Below are 19,894 nucleotides of genomic sequence, written 5' to 3'. Positions count from 1 at the left end.
CTGTTCGCCACAGTCTGCATTCCTTTGACCAATTTTACTGCAATAGATATTTATCTGTTTACCGCATCTTTGCAATCTTGTCCATGGTAATATCTTGTCCATGTTAACTTGAAATGTTCTATCAACTGACCAAAATGTCTACGATAGAATGCTAACTCAAATGATGCTGGCCACCGCTCATATTGCATGGTGCTGATCACCCCACACACTTCCTTCAATCTATTCTGTTTCTATGTAAAAACGTATGTAAACTGTGTTTTGTGTTGAACTACCCCTTTAAGACGTGGTTGGGCACTTCCCAACAAACTAAATGCCGACGCTTGACGCCCAGGAAGCCCCGATCAAACTATTACCCAGATCGACCCAGATTCCCATGGATTCCAGACAGCGATGATCCTATATATTATAAGCCTGTTGACTTTGTAACAATGTTTAAGATTTTATTGACGGGTAGCTGTTGGAGTCGATAATGCTGGATGATTGCAGTCATGCGGTTCACATACATTTGTAGGCTGTTGGGGATTGGGAGCGGTAAGAAATCTCTACTTTTTCCAACTCTTCGAACTTTCCTCTCTATCCGAATTCTTAGTTGGCAAAGGTTTTCTTGACCTTTGAACTAGGTATTATAACAATTTAGTGAGTACTATTAACATCTGATTAGTTGCAATGATTGAATAACTTTGTACCACAATTGTGTGCTGTCGAAGTTCAAATACAATGAAACAATAGGGTTGCAGTACGCCGGTTGCTCTCCCTGGACAGAGGCTATGTGAAAACAGCTACAACTATTATCCACAATATTGTAGCATTTGCGGTTCTACTTCAAAATAAAGGCGCCTGTTTGAAAGTGATTCAAACGTTCACTTACTGACCACTTTATCAGGTACACATGTCTAGTATCTGGTAACCATTTTGCCTCCATCTGCTTTAAGGAGTTGTGCATTCAGAGATCCCCCTTCTGCACTCCACTGTTGTAAAGTGTGTTTATTGAGGTATTTGTGGTCTTTCTCCTCTTTCTGGCCATTCTCCTGACTGGTCAACAGCATGGTGTTTTTGCCCACGGAACTGCCTTTCACTGGATGCTTGTTGTTTATTCCACCATTTTCTTAAAATCCAAGGGGGTCAGCTGTTTCTGCTATGCAGGAACCACCACATCTGGTCCCAACAATCATACCACAGTCGAAGTTGGTTAGAGCATGCGTTTTCCCTGTTCTAATGTTTTGTCGAACAACAAAACTTGAACACGTCTGCATGCTTAATATGTAGTGTGGCTGACCTTGTGATTTGGCAATTTACAAAAACGAGCAGTAGTACCTAATAAACTGTGTTATAAAGCAGTGTCGTGGTTTAGGGATGCTTGGCTGCATCAGATCCTGGATAACTTATGATCATTAAAGGAACTATGAATTCTTCTTTGCATTAGAAAATATCAGGCAATCTGTGCATGAGCTGAAGCGCAACTCAGTAATTAAGCAAGACGATAATCCAAAAACAGCAACTCCACCGTTTTTTGAAGTCCAGTAAAAATGGAAACTAACGTTACCTGCTGGCTAATGGTGAAATAAACAATCCTGAGATCATAGTCTGTCATTTAAATTCTCTCCTCTGAGCTCAGGTACTAAGGTATGCGTAAGCCCATCATTTCTGACAATGAATGTACAATAGAGAACAGAAAGCTTCATGGCCCCATTATCCCATTATCCCATCATACCTTATAGTGAATGGCACATCATTCCCTGTTCAATGGACTCCCACCTAGGACATAGTGATTGGACAAAGATATTGCACTAGATAGGGTGTATTTGGGGAATCCAGGATGTTTGGTCTACAACATGACTGTTCTTTGAAAAAAAAAAAGCACAAATTAGTGCTTTTAATAGAACTGGGCTGTAGCAAAAGCTTTTTAACAAGGTTCGGCCTAGCTCGTCTGGATAGTAGTGTCTGAGAGCCTTGTCTTAGACAGTGAGTCGGTGTATATGGACACAGAAATAGGCTGAGTACCGTATTTAGTGAGATTTCGTTGTCTCGTAGTTTGAAATGGGATACTGTTTCATATTTTTGTGTCAGCAAGATCATCTATCAGCACTACACTTTTCTTCAAGATGCAAACACAGGCTCTTTTGTTGCTGTTGATATCAGATCTGGTTAAGTTACTGTTTAAGAGACAACATTCCTTTATATGATGGGGATTCTGGGAACACTGGGATTTAGCAGGTAATAGGCGGTCAGTGCCATAAGAACTTGTTTGTCCTGTCATTTAGGCTAAACAGCAGGCCGGACTCTGACCGACTGTAGTGCTTAGGTTTCATCCAACCCTTCATTTGTCTCAGTTCTACTGTACCCTAGTGGTTTCTGGATGGGAGGCAGTGTTTACACTTTCCCTCTTCACTTACACCCACACATTATTCCCTTACGTGAATCTCCAGGCTGTGTCCTGGTGTGTTCCACGTACCCACTGTCATCATGGCTCTTCAGATGTAAGAATCTTCTAAACTTTTTTTTAGAAGTGTGTTCCTGTGGTAGTATTTGTCTGTGAGCATTCGAGGTAAGAGGATGGTGCGCGTTTTCTGTGTAATTGTCCCTTTAAATGTCTGTGGTTGCCGTCTATTTCAGGTAGTTTGCTTCTGGGCTGGGGACGGGATTCTCCTGTTATATGGCTGGGTGCGGACCTGGGAGAAGTGTTGGGGAATGCTTCTTTTGAAACTTACTTGTGTGGCCTTAACTTGTCCTGCGGTTTAAGTCACCTCTGCAGTGTGAATTTGAATCTGTTCCTCTGCTCTTTCAGCTAAAAACTCCCCATTTTCTCCAGGTGAATATAATGGATTTATAAATATCTACATTAGCATTACTTAAAATGAACTTAAGTACTTTTCCATTACAGAAAAACCAAAAAACATCTGACAATTTCACCCAATGCATGTTGGTCATTCTGGCCAGTAGGTGGAACACAAGGTTTTTAATGGGTGTCCTATGTTCAGTAATGTACTCTGGGGTAAAGCATAAGTTAATTATTGTTTGGTAGAATTATTTGCGTTTGGTTGAAGTCAATACATAAAACCCACTTGGCACAATAAAAGCTGAAAACAAGAAAAAACACCTCTGATTTACACACAAACTGATGAGTCATAAGGATTCTATGAAAACGGTATAATCGTGTAATTGTAGTGTCCATTCGTTTATGGTGAGGATGCAGCTGGAGAAATGCCAATTCTTATAATCTGAGAGTGACATTGTTTGCTTACCAGACAATAAACAGGGCTCCTGCACAAGATGGTCCTGTGTCACCATGTGACCCCTCCAAGTAGTGTGCAGTCAAGATTTGCAGGATAACAGCTGTCCTTTTTGTTCTACTGTTTCAAAGTAATGCAAATACTTCCACAATAAAGGGTATTGTCTGTGCCATCATATCTGGATATCTCCAGCCACCATGCACCAACTCATCACAACGTTTACATACAGAAACAGGAAGAAAGTAAACTGTGCCAAACGTTGCTTAAAGGAAGGGATTTTCATAAAGAAATGATATTTTGTACTAAAACAAACATGTAAAATCGTATTGTTTCCACTGTAAGGATATTGCGGTGTTATTTAAACAGTGTGTGTGATCAATTCTCTAGCTTCCCACACGGTCCGTATACATCAAGGTTTTCAGAAAGGGTCATGGAAATCCTGTTAACCTGTTTTAAAGGGAGAACTCTGAGAAAATTCTGAGCTAAGAGTGGGTTTTAGGATAACAGTGCCCAGACAAACTCTGAGCCAGGAGTGAAATGTTTCTCATGTAGTAATCATGACATTTTGAGGTATCACAAAGGAAAGATGGCAATGACGATCGTTGATCTCATTTTCCAAATGATATTGAATAACCAACAGGGACGCCTCATCAGCTACAAGCTTTATAGCACGCATCGGACAACACTGTACTACTTACTGGACCATCTTATTGCAGTGATAACATTTGTGTTTTCTGTAACCTTTTCATGACACGATAAATCATGTAGCCTACTAATTGGATAATATTTTGTCATGATTAATCCATTAAAATATTTAAGATATAGGGACTGAATCATTCGTTTATGGTTGTTCTTTTGATAATATTCCTGATCTATCAATCCTCACTTTATCAGTGAATATAGGGATTGGAAAGTGAACGCAGGGCTGCGCACTTTTTTGTTTAAATGTTACATGCTAGAAATGAAAAACCGTTATAGGTCTGAGATCAATAAAAAAAAAAAAAATCATCTAATTGTATCTACGGCCCTCCCTCATTTGCATCGATTCCCAAATAATATTGTTATTGTTGACAATTGCTGCAAGCGCTCCATTCCAAAATGCTTCTCATAACCGAGTCACACAACGGCAGTTTTACTTACCCGACATCCGACTTTAACCTGCACCTGCCCAAGCCGTCTGAGCGAGTAACTAAACCTTCGTGAAATCAGAAAATCCCTGCTGATGATACCCCCCAACCCTGCGACGCTGTTCGATTTTAATCATTCACGGGGTTTCTCAGCCACTCGTCGCTAGCATCAGAGTCAGAGCCTAGACCGGAGGTTAGCGTTGTGGGGCAAAATATTTTTTTACCTGCTTTCTATCTAGTTTTAGAGTGGCCTATGATTGATTGTTTAAAAACATATACAAATAACCATTATTATTAACCCTCCCCCTTTTAATTTGTTTACTGAAACCTACTGCAGGCTGGCTTGAATGCCTTGACTCAAAGCTTCCAAAGCACCAACTTGCTGGCATGCTCATCATTTTAAACTGTTCCAAATGTAAGAGAACGTTGTATGTTGATGAAGTCATAATGAAGCACAGAACTGCAAGATGAACACTTGGTTGGATTTATTCAATAATGTGTTTTTTGCTGAGCATCTTCATTAATATGTGGTGTTTGCTTAGCATCTTCATTAATAAATGCATTCATCATTTCGTCCTCGCAGTGACTGTACATACATATTGCAACCAGAAGTCATGCCTTACAGACATACTGGGCTGCAAATAAGAGATGTTTGGGTCATTGTCCCACTGGGAGACTTATGTCCTTTGATGCAGACCCAGCTGGGTTTGACCTTCCTGTCCAAAACGCTTTTGTGTTCTCCTGATGTCATGATGCCATTGCACCCGTCCAAGGCACTAAGAGCCAGAGGATGCTAAGCTACTCAAAAACATCAGGGAACTTTCTGCGTGTTTGGCTGTGGGGAAAGTTATTGTCTTTGAAGGCTTCATTTTGTTTTCTGTAACTATGGAGCTTTTTGGTAAACCACACAAATCTTGTCTCATCTCTCCATGATTCGTTGTTCCAGAAGGATTGTGGCATGTTTAGGTGTGTTTTGGAAAATTGCAGTCAGGCTTTCTTTCTCTCTGTGTTTCTGTCTTTCCCTCTGTCTGTCTTAGAAATAAGAGCAATAGAACAACTGTGAATACTAATGAAAATATCTTTGAGAGAAATAACAGCAAACCATAACTATTATCTGTAAGAGTCGGGGCTCTGACAGTACCAGTGTTCTCGTCCCTGGAGGGCATTTATTGACTGGAAAAAGTAGAAGAAATTGAAGCAAAACAGAAATGAACCAAAACCCCGGGGGCGGGGAACAAGCATCCCGCTCTTTCGTCTTCCACTCTGCAGCTGCATGGAGCCACTTTACTAGGGGCCGATTTAGGCCCCCCCCCTCCCCCGCCGACGAAGCCTGATTGAGGGCCGGTGTGCCTCGTCATGGTATGGGAGCCGAGCTGCGCTATAGGGCCGCGTTTGGCCGGGCCCGGTGGTTTTCCCTGGGCGCTGACCAGACCCTGATACAGGCGCAATGTGTGTGTTGACGACACATACCATTACACCAACCTACAATAATACAACAACCGTCCGCATTACTGCGTTTTCCACCCCCGCCATGATTTCTAAAATCAATATATCGGCCCTGTACAAATATTACCAACATCAGTATTGCAATGGCATTTAAGAAAAGGAAAAACAACGAGGGATTATTTCTCATGGATACAGATGGAGCTAATCAGTGTCCCTCAGGCTACGGCAAGAAAATAAAAATGTGGCTGCAAGAGGGACCGTTGCTCCTTGTAATATTACCATAAAACATTTTTACCTCTGGGTTTAAGTATCTAAAGTTTTTGGAATAACCTTGGCAATGCCTTCCGGTATGGGGTCTGCTGGTGATGCTCTTTCACAGTAAAGCAGAGAGTGCCTCTATCTCCCCTGACATGCGGTGACCGTACGTGTTGGCTGTTTGGGCAGCCTTGTCTTTTTATGTCTGCCCGTTTCTGTTGCCAAGTGGTGGTCACTCAGCCTGTTTTTGGTAATCTATTTTGTAGCTCTGACAATGGAGACAATCTGCCAATTTGTTTTCTCTGTTTTGGGTCAGATAGGAGTTTAGTCTGCTTTGAGTTTTCGTTTTATTTGTCCAATGTTTTGAATATGAGTCCTTGGATCGGTTCATGATTTGTTTATTTTGATCTTTCCTTTTGGTCAGGTCCAAATCCAGCTCACTGAGGGTTCTCTCTTCTGGAGTCTTCTGTTGGGTTTTGAAGTGCTTTGATTTGTACACTTGAATTTGGCCCTGGAATTTCTGTCTCTCTCTGGCTCTGTCGCTGTCTGGCTCTGTCGCTTTCTATCTCTGTCTGGCTCTGTCGTTGTCTGGCTCAATTCAATTCAGTAGTTGCTTATTTGCATGAATGGATGGTTGCCACTGTTGCCAAAGCAGACATGTTTAGGTAGCAATAGTGATACAGTACATAAATACAATGAAACTATAAAAACACAATAAAAAATAAATACCATATAACAAATAATACTGACAATTTTACAGAGAATAAACTTAAATAACAGTAATCAGACATTTACATTCTGGGTGCTATTGTTTCTTTTGTAATGACAGGCCAGGACATTCAGCTGCTAGGCCTATTGTTTCTATATTTTTGCCCAAGATAAATTACATTTTCTCCTCAGCAGATTCCATGAAACTATCAGTAACTTCTGAAAATTTCAAGAAATAGATATCTTTAATTGACTCATACTAAGAGCAGCGGAGTAGGAAGTGCTGTTCATTTTTAACTTCTCTTGAATCCCAGTGTTTACAAAATGTATTCTCTGACCACCCATGTTTTTTATGCCATCCTGTCTTTATAGCCAGGCTATGGTCACTGAGTCTATACATTGTTGGTAGCTTTTATGTTCTTTGATGTATACGAGGTGTTGTGCTATATCTCTATCTGGGCCAACTACTTTAAAGGGTCACTTAGGGTTGTTGTGTTGTACATGATGCCTTTTAGATGACTCCAAAATGGTGTGGCTCTTTTCTCAATATGGAGTGCTGAGGGGAATCTCCCAACTTCTGCCCTACAAGCTAAGTTAGAGAGATTCACAGACATTCCTCCATCTCCATATCTCCCGATCTCTCAGGGCACCATCTCTCTTCTTTTCATAAATGAGCACATGGCTATCACTGTCCTCTTCCATTTTCAATGCTACAAACAGTCATTTTTGTTATAATCTGTAAAATGTTACATTTAATTACGAAAACACTGGAGACAGGTAGCCTAGAGGCCCTATCTTATAGCAATTTTTTACAGTCTTTGAGGGATCATAACTAGGTAGCTAGTAATAAGATTGTTCTCTCTATGGAAATAATCTCGGTAGATTGCATGATTGTACATCCATCTGATGTTCGAAGACAATTTGCAAAGGTGGATAAGACATGTTCATGACCTGATGCTGTCAGACATTTTACCTTTGCCAGCATGTTCCTTAGAACTCTCCTGTTAGTTGCATGCAGTTTTACAATGTAATGTATTTATATTGGGATTTATGATAATTTCAAACTATAAGTTGTAGGTAGCACAAAGGCCCTATCAGATGGACCAAAAATACAGAATTCCATTATAACACTTCATCTGTTGTGGGAATTTGATTAACTTATTATAGGAAATGAATAGATACGATCCATATAAATTACAAACTGTAGATATTTGTTATATTATGAAAAATGTAGTGAATATTAACTACATTTTGGTAAATAGGGCATCTTGGAGACCATAACCCTAACACTGTTTTACAAAATTAACTAAAACTATGTCTAAACTGTGTTTTCTCTAAATTAGGTTTAATGTTTGGTGTAGAATTTGTTGTTATACACAATGTAAAGTGTGAATGAAAGTTACCTTTTTAGTTTTTTTGTCCGATAATCATCTCTAAATTCTAACCCTAACTCTTTCACAAAATGATCTAAAACAATATCTTAACTCTATTTTTCCAGCTGTCTATTGATAGATGATTTAGAACATGCTATGACATAGCATGAGAAGTGTAAATGTAAACAACATAATTTTAATGTTCTCAGACAATCATACCTTTACAACCCAATAGGGCCTCTAGGAGACCTATCTTAACCCACACCATAAATGTCCCTAAATGCACAAAGCAGACAATGCAGCAAAAACAACAATAGGTAAAATGTCCAAACTGGTAACCTATTTACTAAACACTCGTATCTACAAGATATTACAGTATGAGTCAATATTACTGTGGAATTTTGATGTTATTGATCCTGCAAAAAACCCTTGAAATTGTTCAATTCATTCATATTGAACAACCCCTGACCTCTGTGAAAAATAGGAAAGCTTAACAGTTGAGACTGGTGCTTAGGATATGTCAACAGTGGGCTATGTCTGAAGAAATGGGTGAAGTAGCTAAGCTAAAATGTCATTAAATAGTTATCAAGATGTATATACAAAGTTGACTAGCTGAGACAGCACTAAACATGCAACCATACCAAATAACAATAGGTAACTGTTTGGAACTTTTAAATTGTCAACTACACAGTTGTATCTATAGGTTGTAACGAAGTGAGACAATTTTACATTGGAATTTTTATGGAAAGTTATTGATCCTGAAAAGTAACCCGCAAAGCATTCAATTCATCCATATCTTGGCCTTAGATAAAGATACAGGCAAGCTACTTCAGCAACTCCTTCAAGACTAGTTTCCAGGTGACATATTCTAAGCAATAGTCTCAACTCCCAAGCTTTCATATTTTACACAGAGGTCAGCGGTTGTTCCATAAGGATGAATTGAATGGTTTGCGGGTTAATTTTCAGAATCTCTAACTAAAGAATTCCTCCGTAATATTATCTGATCTGGTTCCAACCCATAGATATTAGTGTGATGTTGCTGGATTTTATACTCCCATATAGTGAATTTGTAGATTTGTTACATTATCTTGGGGATTGAACAGGTTAAAGGTAAGCTACTTTTGCCATTACTTCCAAGTGTCGCCAATTGTTGTTTTTGCAGCATTGCCTGTTTTTTCTAGTCAGGGTTATTTATGGTAATGGCCCTATTGGAATGATAAGACATGGTTCTAACAGCAATTAAAAGTATGTTTTTGTCCTCTCCACTTCAAATACCATCTCATAGAATGTTGTAAAATATCTATTAACATCAGTTTAGTTTTGTGAATTAGGGTTAGGTTAATAGAGTCAATTAGTTTTTGTTTAATTGTATTACAGATTACTAGTTTTAATGTTTTGTAGTTTACAGGGCATCATTACAAATAGACAGGAGAGATGTAATCTTACAAGGAATAATGTGTGGTTTTTTTTTCATATAAAGCTGTAATGGCCCATTGACATGAATGAGAAATATTTCTAAGTCCAGAGTGCAAAGATGCCCTATAAATGTTGAAGTAGCCGAGATGCCGTCTCTGTCTCTCTGTCTCTCTCTCTGTCTGTCAATTCAATTCAACTCAACTTTATTAGCATGACAGTTATTACAACCATATTGCCAAAGTTCTGTGTGTCTCTGTCTCACAAGTTTGTTTTTGGTTGACTGAGATTCAACTGACCTCTCGGACTAATCAGCTAATCATTTGTTTTTTTTATCTCCATAAATTGAAACGCCCTTTGTTAGATGCTTTTAGGCCCTGTTGGATTAAATAATAAGCAAAGAGGGAATTTTGATAAGATTACCAGGAATATAAACATGACCCACTGCAGCTGGTGGGCTCCCCAGATTCTGTTGCTATAATGTTACTCATGTTAGTCCTAATGTAGATGATGCCGACAGATTAGTCTATGAGAAGTGAACCCCAAGGACAGATTAAAAAATATTGTATAACTTGCAGGACCGCAGAGCGTGTCTGTTAAACAGCGCACACTGAAGCCTGTTATTTCAAAACAGTGACCGATGTTCGCTGCAGGGAAATGCGTTTACGGAAGTGTAGCATGTTGGAGAACGTGCCCGTACCACCACTGACAGACCAATAGGGAACTGTGTGCCACAGAGATACTTGGCTACAACTGCTCTCATATGTGCTGTGTGCAAAGAAAGACCATAAAATGATTTTTATTAGTGTTGCACCAATTTTTTTGACCAAGCAATTGTCTAGTCGACTGAATGGAGTCTCTAGAATCATGGGTAACTACATAGTTGGAGTGTAGGTGTAAGACATGGAATGATCAAGAACTGTGCTAATTAGGCAGACCTGTTTGCACACAAGACCAATTCGGTGGCAGCTTTAGCTAACATTAACCTTGTTCTCCTAAACTGCCTTTTTATTTATTTTTATAAAAATAAAAATAAAACCTGCCTAACTGGTTTAAATCAAATTCTTCAAGGAAACATTGACTGCTCAATCTTCCCAGCCGCTGCTCATGGTGACCCTGTTTTCAGTCAGACTCCAGCTATACAATTAAAGAAAAAACATGAATATTGTTATATCAAACTACAGAGATGTATCCGTCAAGTGTTTGAGGATACAAAGTTCTAACGTTTCCATTCTTTTATTTTATGTGACTTTGAATCCTGTAGGATGACAACTTGGATCTAATGGCACAGGCCACGATTTTTGAGAAAATGGTCTTTCTTGATTAAGAATTTGTTCTTTTAAACATTTAAGATGTAGTTAAAGACTGTCTACCAAGGTATTCTGAAGGACACCACTTCATGTCGCCAGCTCCCTGGTTGACCCATCTCGTCCAAGCTTTCTTTGGTTTTAGTCCCCGTACTTCCTCACAAAGACACGTCGCTAGACAAATGTCAAATGTCTAGACTAGATTTTCCCATATCTGCTCTCACTTTCACTTCTCAGCTACCAACTGTTAATGCTTCACCAATATACTCGATTAACAGTCAGTTCTGTGGCAAGTAAATCACCCACTGTTGTTGTCTAATGAATGACCCCTGAAAAGAAATACAAACTCAACTTTGTATTGTCAACCGACTAACATGCCAGAGGTTTAGTCTGTCTGCTGTACTGACCAGTGATTGGCACATTGGAGGTGTATTCAGTGACACAATGTTGGGAAATGTTCGTATACACATTTGATCTGTAGAACAAACAGTCTTTTCATGTGTAGAATAGGGGATGGCTCTTTGTTGCACTTTAATTAGCTGCTATACTTTTACGAGCCCCGGTCACCTGCATGAGAGGTCAAGTCTCTAACCACTATGCTATTTAACAACAGGTAGTCACTCAGGCGCTCGGTAAGAGACATTTGCTTTTCTTGGCTAGCTCCACTGATGTGGTCTGGCAAAATATAAATGATGATAATAATAACAATAAAATAAAAGATTAATGTTTGTAAGTCATGCTTCTGCAGGAAATGTAAAATGGTTGTCCAAACCCTGGGACAACTCTGTATCTGACTGGCCTTTCTGTTGCAAATAGTACTCTGAAGTATAGTCTTTTTTTTTTTTTTTCTTCCCAGAAGCCCCCAGTGCCCAATGCCAGGAGGACGTGGAGTGTAGAGCAGCGACCCCTGACCAAACCGATGAAGTCGAACTCTCGCAGGTAAGATATTGATGATGTCACTGTCTGAGGTAAATGCATCGTTAGACTAAATGGCAGTGTATGTTTCAGTATGCTTGGAAGAAGTGTGGTCTTGAAGTCTTGGCCTGTTTGTTAGGAACAGGACCTTACTGGAGAGGAGGGTCTGAGTGAGGAAGAGAAGGCCAAGCGCAGAGCGGAACGACGAAGGGCCAAGAAGAAGGTAGTCAAGCCCAAAATCCTACTAGGATCCACAGACAGACGGACAATCTTGTTTTCCTGCACCTGCGAGGTCTTTTTGTTTAATTCGTATAGTTATTGTGTTCTTCTGTCTTCACTAGTCATGGTTTACCGAGTGTTACTATACTTGTGTGTTACTGCACGATGAACTCACGTCTGTGCACACATACATGCTCCTCCTTAGCAGTGCTGTTGGTTCAATCCCATGATGGACCGGCTTGTTTTCACAGTGAACGACCTCGTCAGTACTCAAAGTAACATGATTCACCATGCTGTTTCCTCTGTTTCTCTCAGCGTCGACGGGAGCGCAAGAAGCTGAAGGAGGTCAAGAAACCTGAGGGCACAGAGCAGGTAATTTCCTGTTGTAATTCTTTAATGGACAAAATCAGGAAATTACAAACTTCCCATCTAGGTATCCAAGATTATTTTATGGAATAAATATGAATTGTGATGCATCAACCTTATTTACTTACTATTCCAAAAAAATAGGGAATGTTTTCTGTAACCTAGCTGGGATGCAAACTTCCCGGTTATGTGTGTATGTGTGTCAGGATGTTGAAGATGGGGATGATGACGCTGGTGAATCTGAGGAGGAAGAAGATAGTATGTCTGAAGCAGAGATTGAAGAGCAGGAGCCAGAAGAGGAAGGAAAAACAGAATATAAAGTCATACCTCGCTCCAAGGAGCCCCCCGGCTCTTCCCCATCTCCCTCCGGGACTAAGGAACCCCAAAAGATCACAGTACAACATTCCCAAGAGGTAGGGACAGATGGAATCTAGTGTATATGGATCTCTCTCTATCTCTCATTCTCTCCCTTCATCACAGCATTATCTCTCTCCTCCCTTTCTCCTGTAGGAACCTGAATGGGATGTGAGCAGTGCCTTTTTTGCTAATGCTGCTAGCCACATCAGGCCAAAAGGGCGGTCCAAACATGGCCGCAAGTGCAAAGAAAATAAGGAGAATGATGCTAGGACAAAAGAGGTATGTGGACCCTGGGTTTTGGAATATCTATTGTACCTTTTTGGCTATTTGATTTGTGTGGTAATGGCCAGCATTATGTTCTCTGGCTGTTTAAAACCTGCTTTAGCAGGAATGTTGTTGAAGCTAAGGATCGCTAGGTAGCTAATAAAGTGCAATGGGATTATTTGATAGCTATGGTGGCAGTATTGGTGATAGTTTGCTGTCTGTAGTGGGATTGTTGTTATAGCTTATACAATCTGCCCTGGTTTTAGAGTTGGGGCTTGGCTATCTTGGTTATTTCACTGCATTCAAATTCTGTGAAAGCTGAGAAATTAAAATCTCTTATTTTGCACTCGCTGACAGCCCACATCCATATTTGCTCTGATGTCAATGCAAAATCACCTCAAACATTTAAAGACTGAATTTTAAGGTTCTAATTACAAGTGTGACTGATGATGGGAACATCTTCATGGTTGTGTAATTACATTGGGTGAAATGTACAGTGCCCTGCAAAGGTATTCTGATCATTTCTCTCCTATTACTGAGTTGCCCATTTTGTTATAAATAATCCATTATTGTATGAAGACATTGGTTGAACCTTATTTGAAAAAAAAAATACAGATATTGCTTACATCAGTACTCAACACCTGTACTGTATATTCATGTTTTCAGAATTGTCAACAAAAAAAGCACCTGTAAGGATTCTTATAAATAAGAATGGACATGATTGTCCTTTATTAACCAGGCAGTAGGTATAAAACATAATAAAATCTCATTATAAACTGTCTGGTTTGAATGCTGATTGGCTGGAAGAAGCCTCAAGATAATAAATGTAATGATGTTAATGGTTTATTACCATGACACAAGCTGTCATTTGCATGACAATTTCCACCTGACTTCATGTAATGACCTCCACCACAACTAGTTGGCGCTGAGGGGCCAGCACAGTGCGGCAGGGATTTACTGTGGTAGGGGCTGATGGGGGATGTAGTATTGTTGATCGCTAACTGTAGGCTGTGCCAGGTTCAATGTCCTCACAAAGGGGACATTGACTATGATCCCGGGAAGACATTGAACAGACTGTGTGTTGTGTTGTTTTTTGGGGGGGGGGGTTAGTAAGAACTCCTAATGAGTGGTGTGAATTTCCCTGCTTCCCTGGTTTGTCTGTAGGTGAATGGAACAGATGCTGTGACTAAGAGAAGTGCCTCATTGACAGGTGGGGTCTGTGTGTCTGTCCACGTTACATGTATTTGGAATAGCTTTGTACACCTGCTCAGATTTTGTATGTACATTTGAGCCTCTGTGGTGTTTGTGTCTGTATTTTTTGTCCTGCAGAAAAAGGGATCAGGCTGGTCCAGGAAGGCCAGTATGCTCAGGCTGTCAGCATGTTTACAGAAGCCATCAAATACGACCCAAAAGATTACAGGTGTCACACCATTACACACTTTATATTTGTAGCACTCACTACTGTATAATCTTTGACCCCAACACACATTTTGTATAGCTGTGTGTACATGTCACTGGTAATTAACAACAATGTTGTGTATGTGTGTGTGTTTGTCCATCCCACCATCTAGGTTCTTTGGTAACCGGTCATACTGTTATGGCTGTTTGCAGCAGTTCCCCCAGGCCCTGGCTGATGCCGAGATGTCCATTCAGCTGGCACCTGACTGGCCTAAAGGGTACTTCCGTAAGGGCAGTGCCCTCATGGGCATGAAGGTGTGTCCCAAACTACTGTCCAGTACTATGCTGTTACTGTCCCCGCACTGTTCTATTCTGTGGTGATCTGCTTGATTTTAGGAAACTTGTGTATATTCTGCAGTGGTTAATCAGCGTGCCCTCCTCAATTATTGGGACAGTGAGGCTTTTATTTATTTTTTTATATATATTTTTTTACTTTTGGCTCAATACTCCAAAAGCTTGGAATGAAACCGTTACATTCTCAGCTTGAGGGAATTTGTTTACATATTGGTTTGAGTCCCAGTCATTAGAGAAGGCTGTATGTGTCCACGTTCTTAGAGGTACAGCGAGGCGGAGAAAGCCATGGAACAGGTGCTGGAGCTGGATGAAGACTGTGAAGAGGCCGTCAATGATCTCTTCAACTGCAAAGTCTTACAGCTGATGGTACACACACACACACACAGTGCTGGCCCTAGCCTTTTGCCGGCCCTAAGCAACATTTTATTTGGGGGGCCCCCTCTCCCCTAGCGGTCCGGGGGTCACTAGCAGTCTGGGACCCCTTGCGGTCGGGGGCCCTAAGCAACTGTTTGTCGCTTATGCCTAGTGTCGGCCCTGCACATACACTTCAACAGCCAGTTTAACTGCAGAGTGCTACAGCATTGGACAAAACAAACATCTGTAAGTACGCGCATCCATGTTCCGTATATGGAAAAAAGGGCGAACAAGGATTTTTCGCTTTACTGAGGTGAGAGCAGTGTAACCATCTAATGCTGCGCTTGTGCCAGCTCTCCCTGAATGACAGTGTTGCGTGCATGGACAGTCATTCCCACAATGGCTTAAAGTGATTTACATAGACACGGTTTTGATGTAGGTTGTTGTTCCCCATGAAATGCTGGGCCGTGTGCCATCGTGCCTCCGGACGGTCTGTCTCTCTCTCTCATTTCCTCCTTATGCTCTTATTTTCTGTGGTCCTCTGTCTCTGTGTAGGAGCTGGGTTTTAAGGAGACGCAGAGCGTGTTGCTGCTGGACAAATTCACCACTGTAGCGGCTGTTTTGGCTTCATCTGAGGCTTCTAGAGGTGCGGATGGAGACACACACACACACACACACACATACACACACCAAACACTTTATTTGAATCCACAAATTCTAACTACAGTGAGGAAGGGTTCAAACCTTTTAAAGGGCGTGAAAAACTGGACATTTCTATTTTTCAGAGTATCTCTGCTGCCTATGACAGCTGAAACAGCAATGTTGTTACTAGCTGCTTTTTCCGTTGTTATGCAGGAGCGTGCGCGCGCACGTCATGCTATTTGTATGGTTATCCTTGTAATTCCACTGCTCAGCCCTAGAGGGCAGCAATGTCACAAATTGTTCTCCAGCAAAACCTTTTTCATGACTTGTTGTTTTGATATGCAGATGTGATGCTTTTTTCCCATGTAATCTAATTCAACTGTTGTCTTTTCCCTCCTCAGTGCTGAGCCAGGACTCCTCATTGGGCCTTTCGGGGTAGGTGAATAATTAAATTTTCTTGAATTTTGTGTGGGTGTGGGTGTGCGTGACCTCTTGCTTACTCCTTTAGGTCCCCTGGTGTGTCTCTTTGGGTGGGGAATGTGAAGGCTGAGCTGACTGAGAAACACCTGTGGGACCTCTTTAAAACCTACGGCGAGATAGAGAGCGTGCGCGTTCTCCATGACCGCACATGTGCCTTTGTCAACTTCAAGAGAGCCGACATGGCAGCCGAGGCTATGGAGAAACTTAACGTGAGTGGCTGATGGGTAGTCTTAATGCCAATTAAGTCCGCGGCTTTTGAATTCTTTCGCATTTACTCCACCAGCGTCACTGGAAACTTCCAGTTTGAACATTTCTTTGTAAAACTTTATGTTAAACGACCTTCATCGGAACATGTTTTCAAAAGGCTGTTTAAACCATATGTATTTCTTTTATTAACCTCTTAAGATATTTCAGTTAAATTGATAGCAGCCGGTCTGGCTTCTGTTGAGATTTTAGACTGCGCTTTTGAAGGCCTAAAATTTGGGTGTAAAAGATAGGTCAAAACACTTTGATTTGACTACTAAAAACATCATGAAATTACAATTCAAAAATTGTACACAGCTCTTTTGAATGTATTTTGATTTTGTAGGATTTTGATTTATATGTGCGTATTCCCCAAAAGGGCTACAGTATAGAGAACACCACACTGTTGGTTCGATACCAAGACCGTCGTACTCAAAAGGTTCTGCCCATCCCCCTCAAGACCAGTCCTCCAGCATCACAACAACCAGCTAGTGTTATGGGGTAAGAAACCAGAACATTTAAACCAAATTACCAAATTTTCACCTACAGTAAGTAAAGAAAAGTGCAAATACAGAATATAGTATTTGTTATATACCCAACAAAGGGTATATAACAAAGTATTCAGATTAACTTTTGTTATTGACCAAATACTTATTTTCCACCATAATTTACCAATAAATTCATTAAAAATCCTACAATGTGATTTTCTGGATTTTGTTTTTCTCATTTTGACTCTCATAGTTGAAGTGTACCTATGATGAAAATTACAGGCCTCTTTCATCTTAAGTGGGAGAACTTGCACAATTGGTGGCTGACTAAATACTTTCTTGCCCCACTGTATATAAACCGGGAAGAAATTGCCCAGTTTACTATTGTACATTTTAATCAAAAATTGCTTTAACTATAACTTTCCAACCATCTTGCCCCTTATTGAGTCCTAGACGTCGTGGCCCAGTGAACGGAGATGAGTGTTACTTCTGGAGGACCACTGGCTGCCATTTTGGGGACAAGTGTCACTACAAACATATTCCTGAACAGAAGGGCAAGGACCGAAAGCCTTGGCAACCGTGAGCCCAACTCTGGACCTTTTGTGGAAACCTGGACCCCATTGCCAATGTTGACTGAGCCAATGGACTCAATACTAAGTTTGCCACGTTCTCTCTCTGAGGACAGCAGTAGGATGTTATTGTAATTTAGGACCATTTTAAGATTGATAAAATATTTTATAATTAGTGCTATATGCATTTGGTCTGTGGTGAAATACTAATAGGCATCACCAGACTGTTGACTGCCTTTAGGTTCTGCAAGGGAACCCCAACCTCATCACATTGAAGCCTTAAAAACCTTTCTAGAACCACGTGTTAGCCTCTGTTAGCCATATAGTTAGCATCAGTTAGACTAACAGCTGGCATCATTTAGCCTTACAGCTCACATTACCAGCATCCGTTAGCCTAGCATCAGAATGTGACTAATTTCACTGCTCTGGGTTTCTCTAGTAAGCCGTAGTACCAGGCCCCTGGTGCCAACTTGGCTCGACTATGCTAGGCTAAGCTACACTAGGCTAATTTAGGCTAGACTGAGTGGCCAGACCAGTCCTGTCTTGGATTTATGACCTGGGCAGCTATGCTCTCCTCTTAACCTCGTCCCTCACTTCCTGTGGCAATATCGACTAACCGGAATGGACCAGGCCATCCTCACACCGAAGGAGCACCAGTAACCACCCAGACGACCACACCAAAGAAGACCCAGCCTGAAGCAGATTCACCCTGCTGTTTCAGTTTTTCCCCAAGAGAGTGGTGCCTCCCACTTTGCCTTGGTGCTAAGCAACCTGCGTAAAAACAAAACTATGTAGACACCAAACAGTTGAAAACTAACTTAAACAGGGAAGGACTCTCTACCCACTAAGATGAACATAATGTTATTCTTGTTTTTGGGAAATATTTTCAACCTTTTCCTTTCTTAAAGCACTTGAGCCATACCTTGAACTACATGGGGCTATGGGCTTTGTGCTATTGGCTTTAGCTGTATCTTCCAGTGCAATGTGTCTATGCCCATAGTGATGATCTTTTTTTTAAAGAGAGAGTGGGACAGAGAAATGTACCACCAACTGTAGCAGATAACCTAACTTGCCTTTGTATTATTGTATCTATTATTAATTCTACGACTCTACCTGATGGCATACAAAATGCACATTCCAAATGTTTGGTGATTTTTTTCAACACCGCCACCTCTCCTTATGTCCTCTGAATGGACAAGAATCCCTGCATTTTTGGAAAGGCCAAAGCTTGAGGGTTATTCTTCAGCTGTTGAAAGTGCTTAGTAGTCCGTGTTGGCTATCTAAAGCTACATAAGTCAGAACTAGATGCAGCTTTAGTTTACATCTGTATGACTTGACTTGTCATGGCCATTGAAGGTACCTTTCTAGTTATCGTTCCTCCGCCAGCCATCCCCTGTCCCTACGGTGATAAGCTCACTGCAACCCCCTTCCCTCCATGTGTCATTCCTACATTTAGAGCCGCCTGTTGTGTGTTTTTGCTCTTAAGACTGCCTCAACATTCTGTACATCTGGGAGTTCCATGTCAGTATTTAGCCGTATAGCTAAAATGTGTGCAAGCGGCACACGTACCGTGTTTATGTGTCAGACCTGAACTAATGAGCACTTTTTTTTAATGGAAAATGTACATTGCATGCTTTTAGTCCATGATTTTTGGAAATGGGAATCTGTTTCTATATTCCGGAAATCCCAAAAGCCTCACTTGATGGGGTGTCGAGCTGTAGCTGCCACTAGAAAGGAAAATTCATCTTCAGATAGTCCAGTTTATTTGTACACACTACTCTCTATATAATACTGTGTGTTCAGATGAGTGCTGGCTATTTATTTACATATTTATATGCATGTCTGCTGCACCTGTGAGACCATTTTTCCCCAGTCAGTTGTGCTTTTTCCCTTTGATACTTGCATTTGTTGGTTTGATTCTAATCGAGGCAATAATAGGTGCTTGAATGCAGAAAGTCATTTTGTTTTTGACTTCTTAGAGGAATATTTTATAAAGAAAATAACATACAAATAAAATGTCACATTAGAAACCACTAGAAAATCTTTTTTCAATGACTTGCAGTGTTTTATTTTAGTTTAATAACCCCCAAGTACGTACTATTCCCTAGTGTGCAATGCAGGCTAATGCCAGCTTATAATTCACAAAAGAAATGTTTTGATTTTAGTGAAAGTCATTTTTCCTGTATCTTTATTTCAGAAGAACATGTTTTTATGACTGTTGTACACCCCAAAATGTTTAACTTAAGCACTGTAATCTATTCATTATACCAACATTTTCAAAGTGCGTTGAAGTGTTCTGCACTGCCAAAGAATCCTTTGTGTGTAATAAATGTACCTGAATCATTTTAATGCTCTCCATTTCTTTATTTTATGTTATCCAGTGAAG

At 40.6% G+C, this 19,894-nt stretch overlaps 1 protein-coding gene across 3 annotated transcripts; it reads left to right on the top strand.

Moving 5' to 3' along the window:
• Window positions 1-320: 320 nt before the first annotated feature.
• Window positions 321-18,521, top strand: zgc:123010 (RRM_SF domain-containing protein). Of its 3 annotated transcripts, none has more exons than XM_020047016.2 (15): window positions 321-531; window positions 11,716-11,798; window positions 11,920-11,997; window positions 12,309-12,365; window positions 12,566-12,772; window positions 12,870-12,995; window positions 14,145-14,190; window positions 14,310-14,400; window positions 14,552-14,693; window positions 14,994-15,098; window positions 15,642-15,732; window positions 16,130-16,163; window positions 16,237-16,417; window positions 16,831-16,952; window positions 17,387-18,521. In XM_020047016.2, exons 1-15 carry the CDS (start codon window positions 477-479, stop codon window positions 17,520-17,522), a joined length of 1,554 nt encoding a protein of 517 aa, XP_019902575.1. In that variant the 5' UTR covers window positions 321-476; the 3' UTR covers window positions 17,523-18,521. The 3 variants fall into 3 exon arrangements, with proteins under 3 accessions (XP_019902575.1, XP_010887348.1, XP_010887347.1); XM_010889046.3 differs by having other exon boundaries at window positions 11,914-11,997; window positions 17,393-18,521; XM_010889045.3 differs by having other exon boundaries at window positions 11,914-11,997.
• Window positions 18,522-19,894: the final 1,373 nt, after the last annotated feature.

The sequence above is a fragment of the Esox lucius genome, chromosome 6, assembly GCF_011004845.1.
Source record: "Esox lucius isolate fEsoLuc1 chromosome 6, fEsoLuc1.pri, whole genome shotgun sequence".
Taxonomy (NCBI): domain Eukaryota; kingdom Metazoa; phylum Chordata; class Actinopteri; order Esociformes; family Esocidae; genus Esox; species Esox lucius.
This window is presented reverse-complemented; position numbering and strand designations above follow the sequence as displayed.

Excerpts from the sequence above, each read along its gene's own strand:
- zgc:123010 (XM_010889045.3), top strand. The coding sequence starts at position 477 with ATGATTGCAGTCATGCGGTTCACATACATTTGTAGGCTGTTGGGGATT. Across the intron at positions 12,996-14,144 it reads ATGATGCTAGGACAAAAGAG|GTGAATGGAACAGATGCTGT; the intron begins GTATGTGGACCC and ends GTTTGTCTGTAG. Across the intron at positions 16,953-17,386 it reads CAACCAGCTAGTGTTATGGG|TCCTAGACGTCGTGGCCCAG; the intron begins GTAAGAAACCAG and ends CCCCTTATTGAG.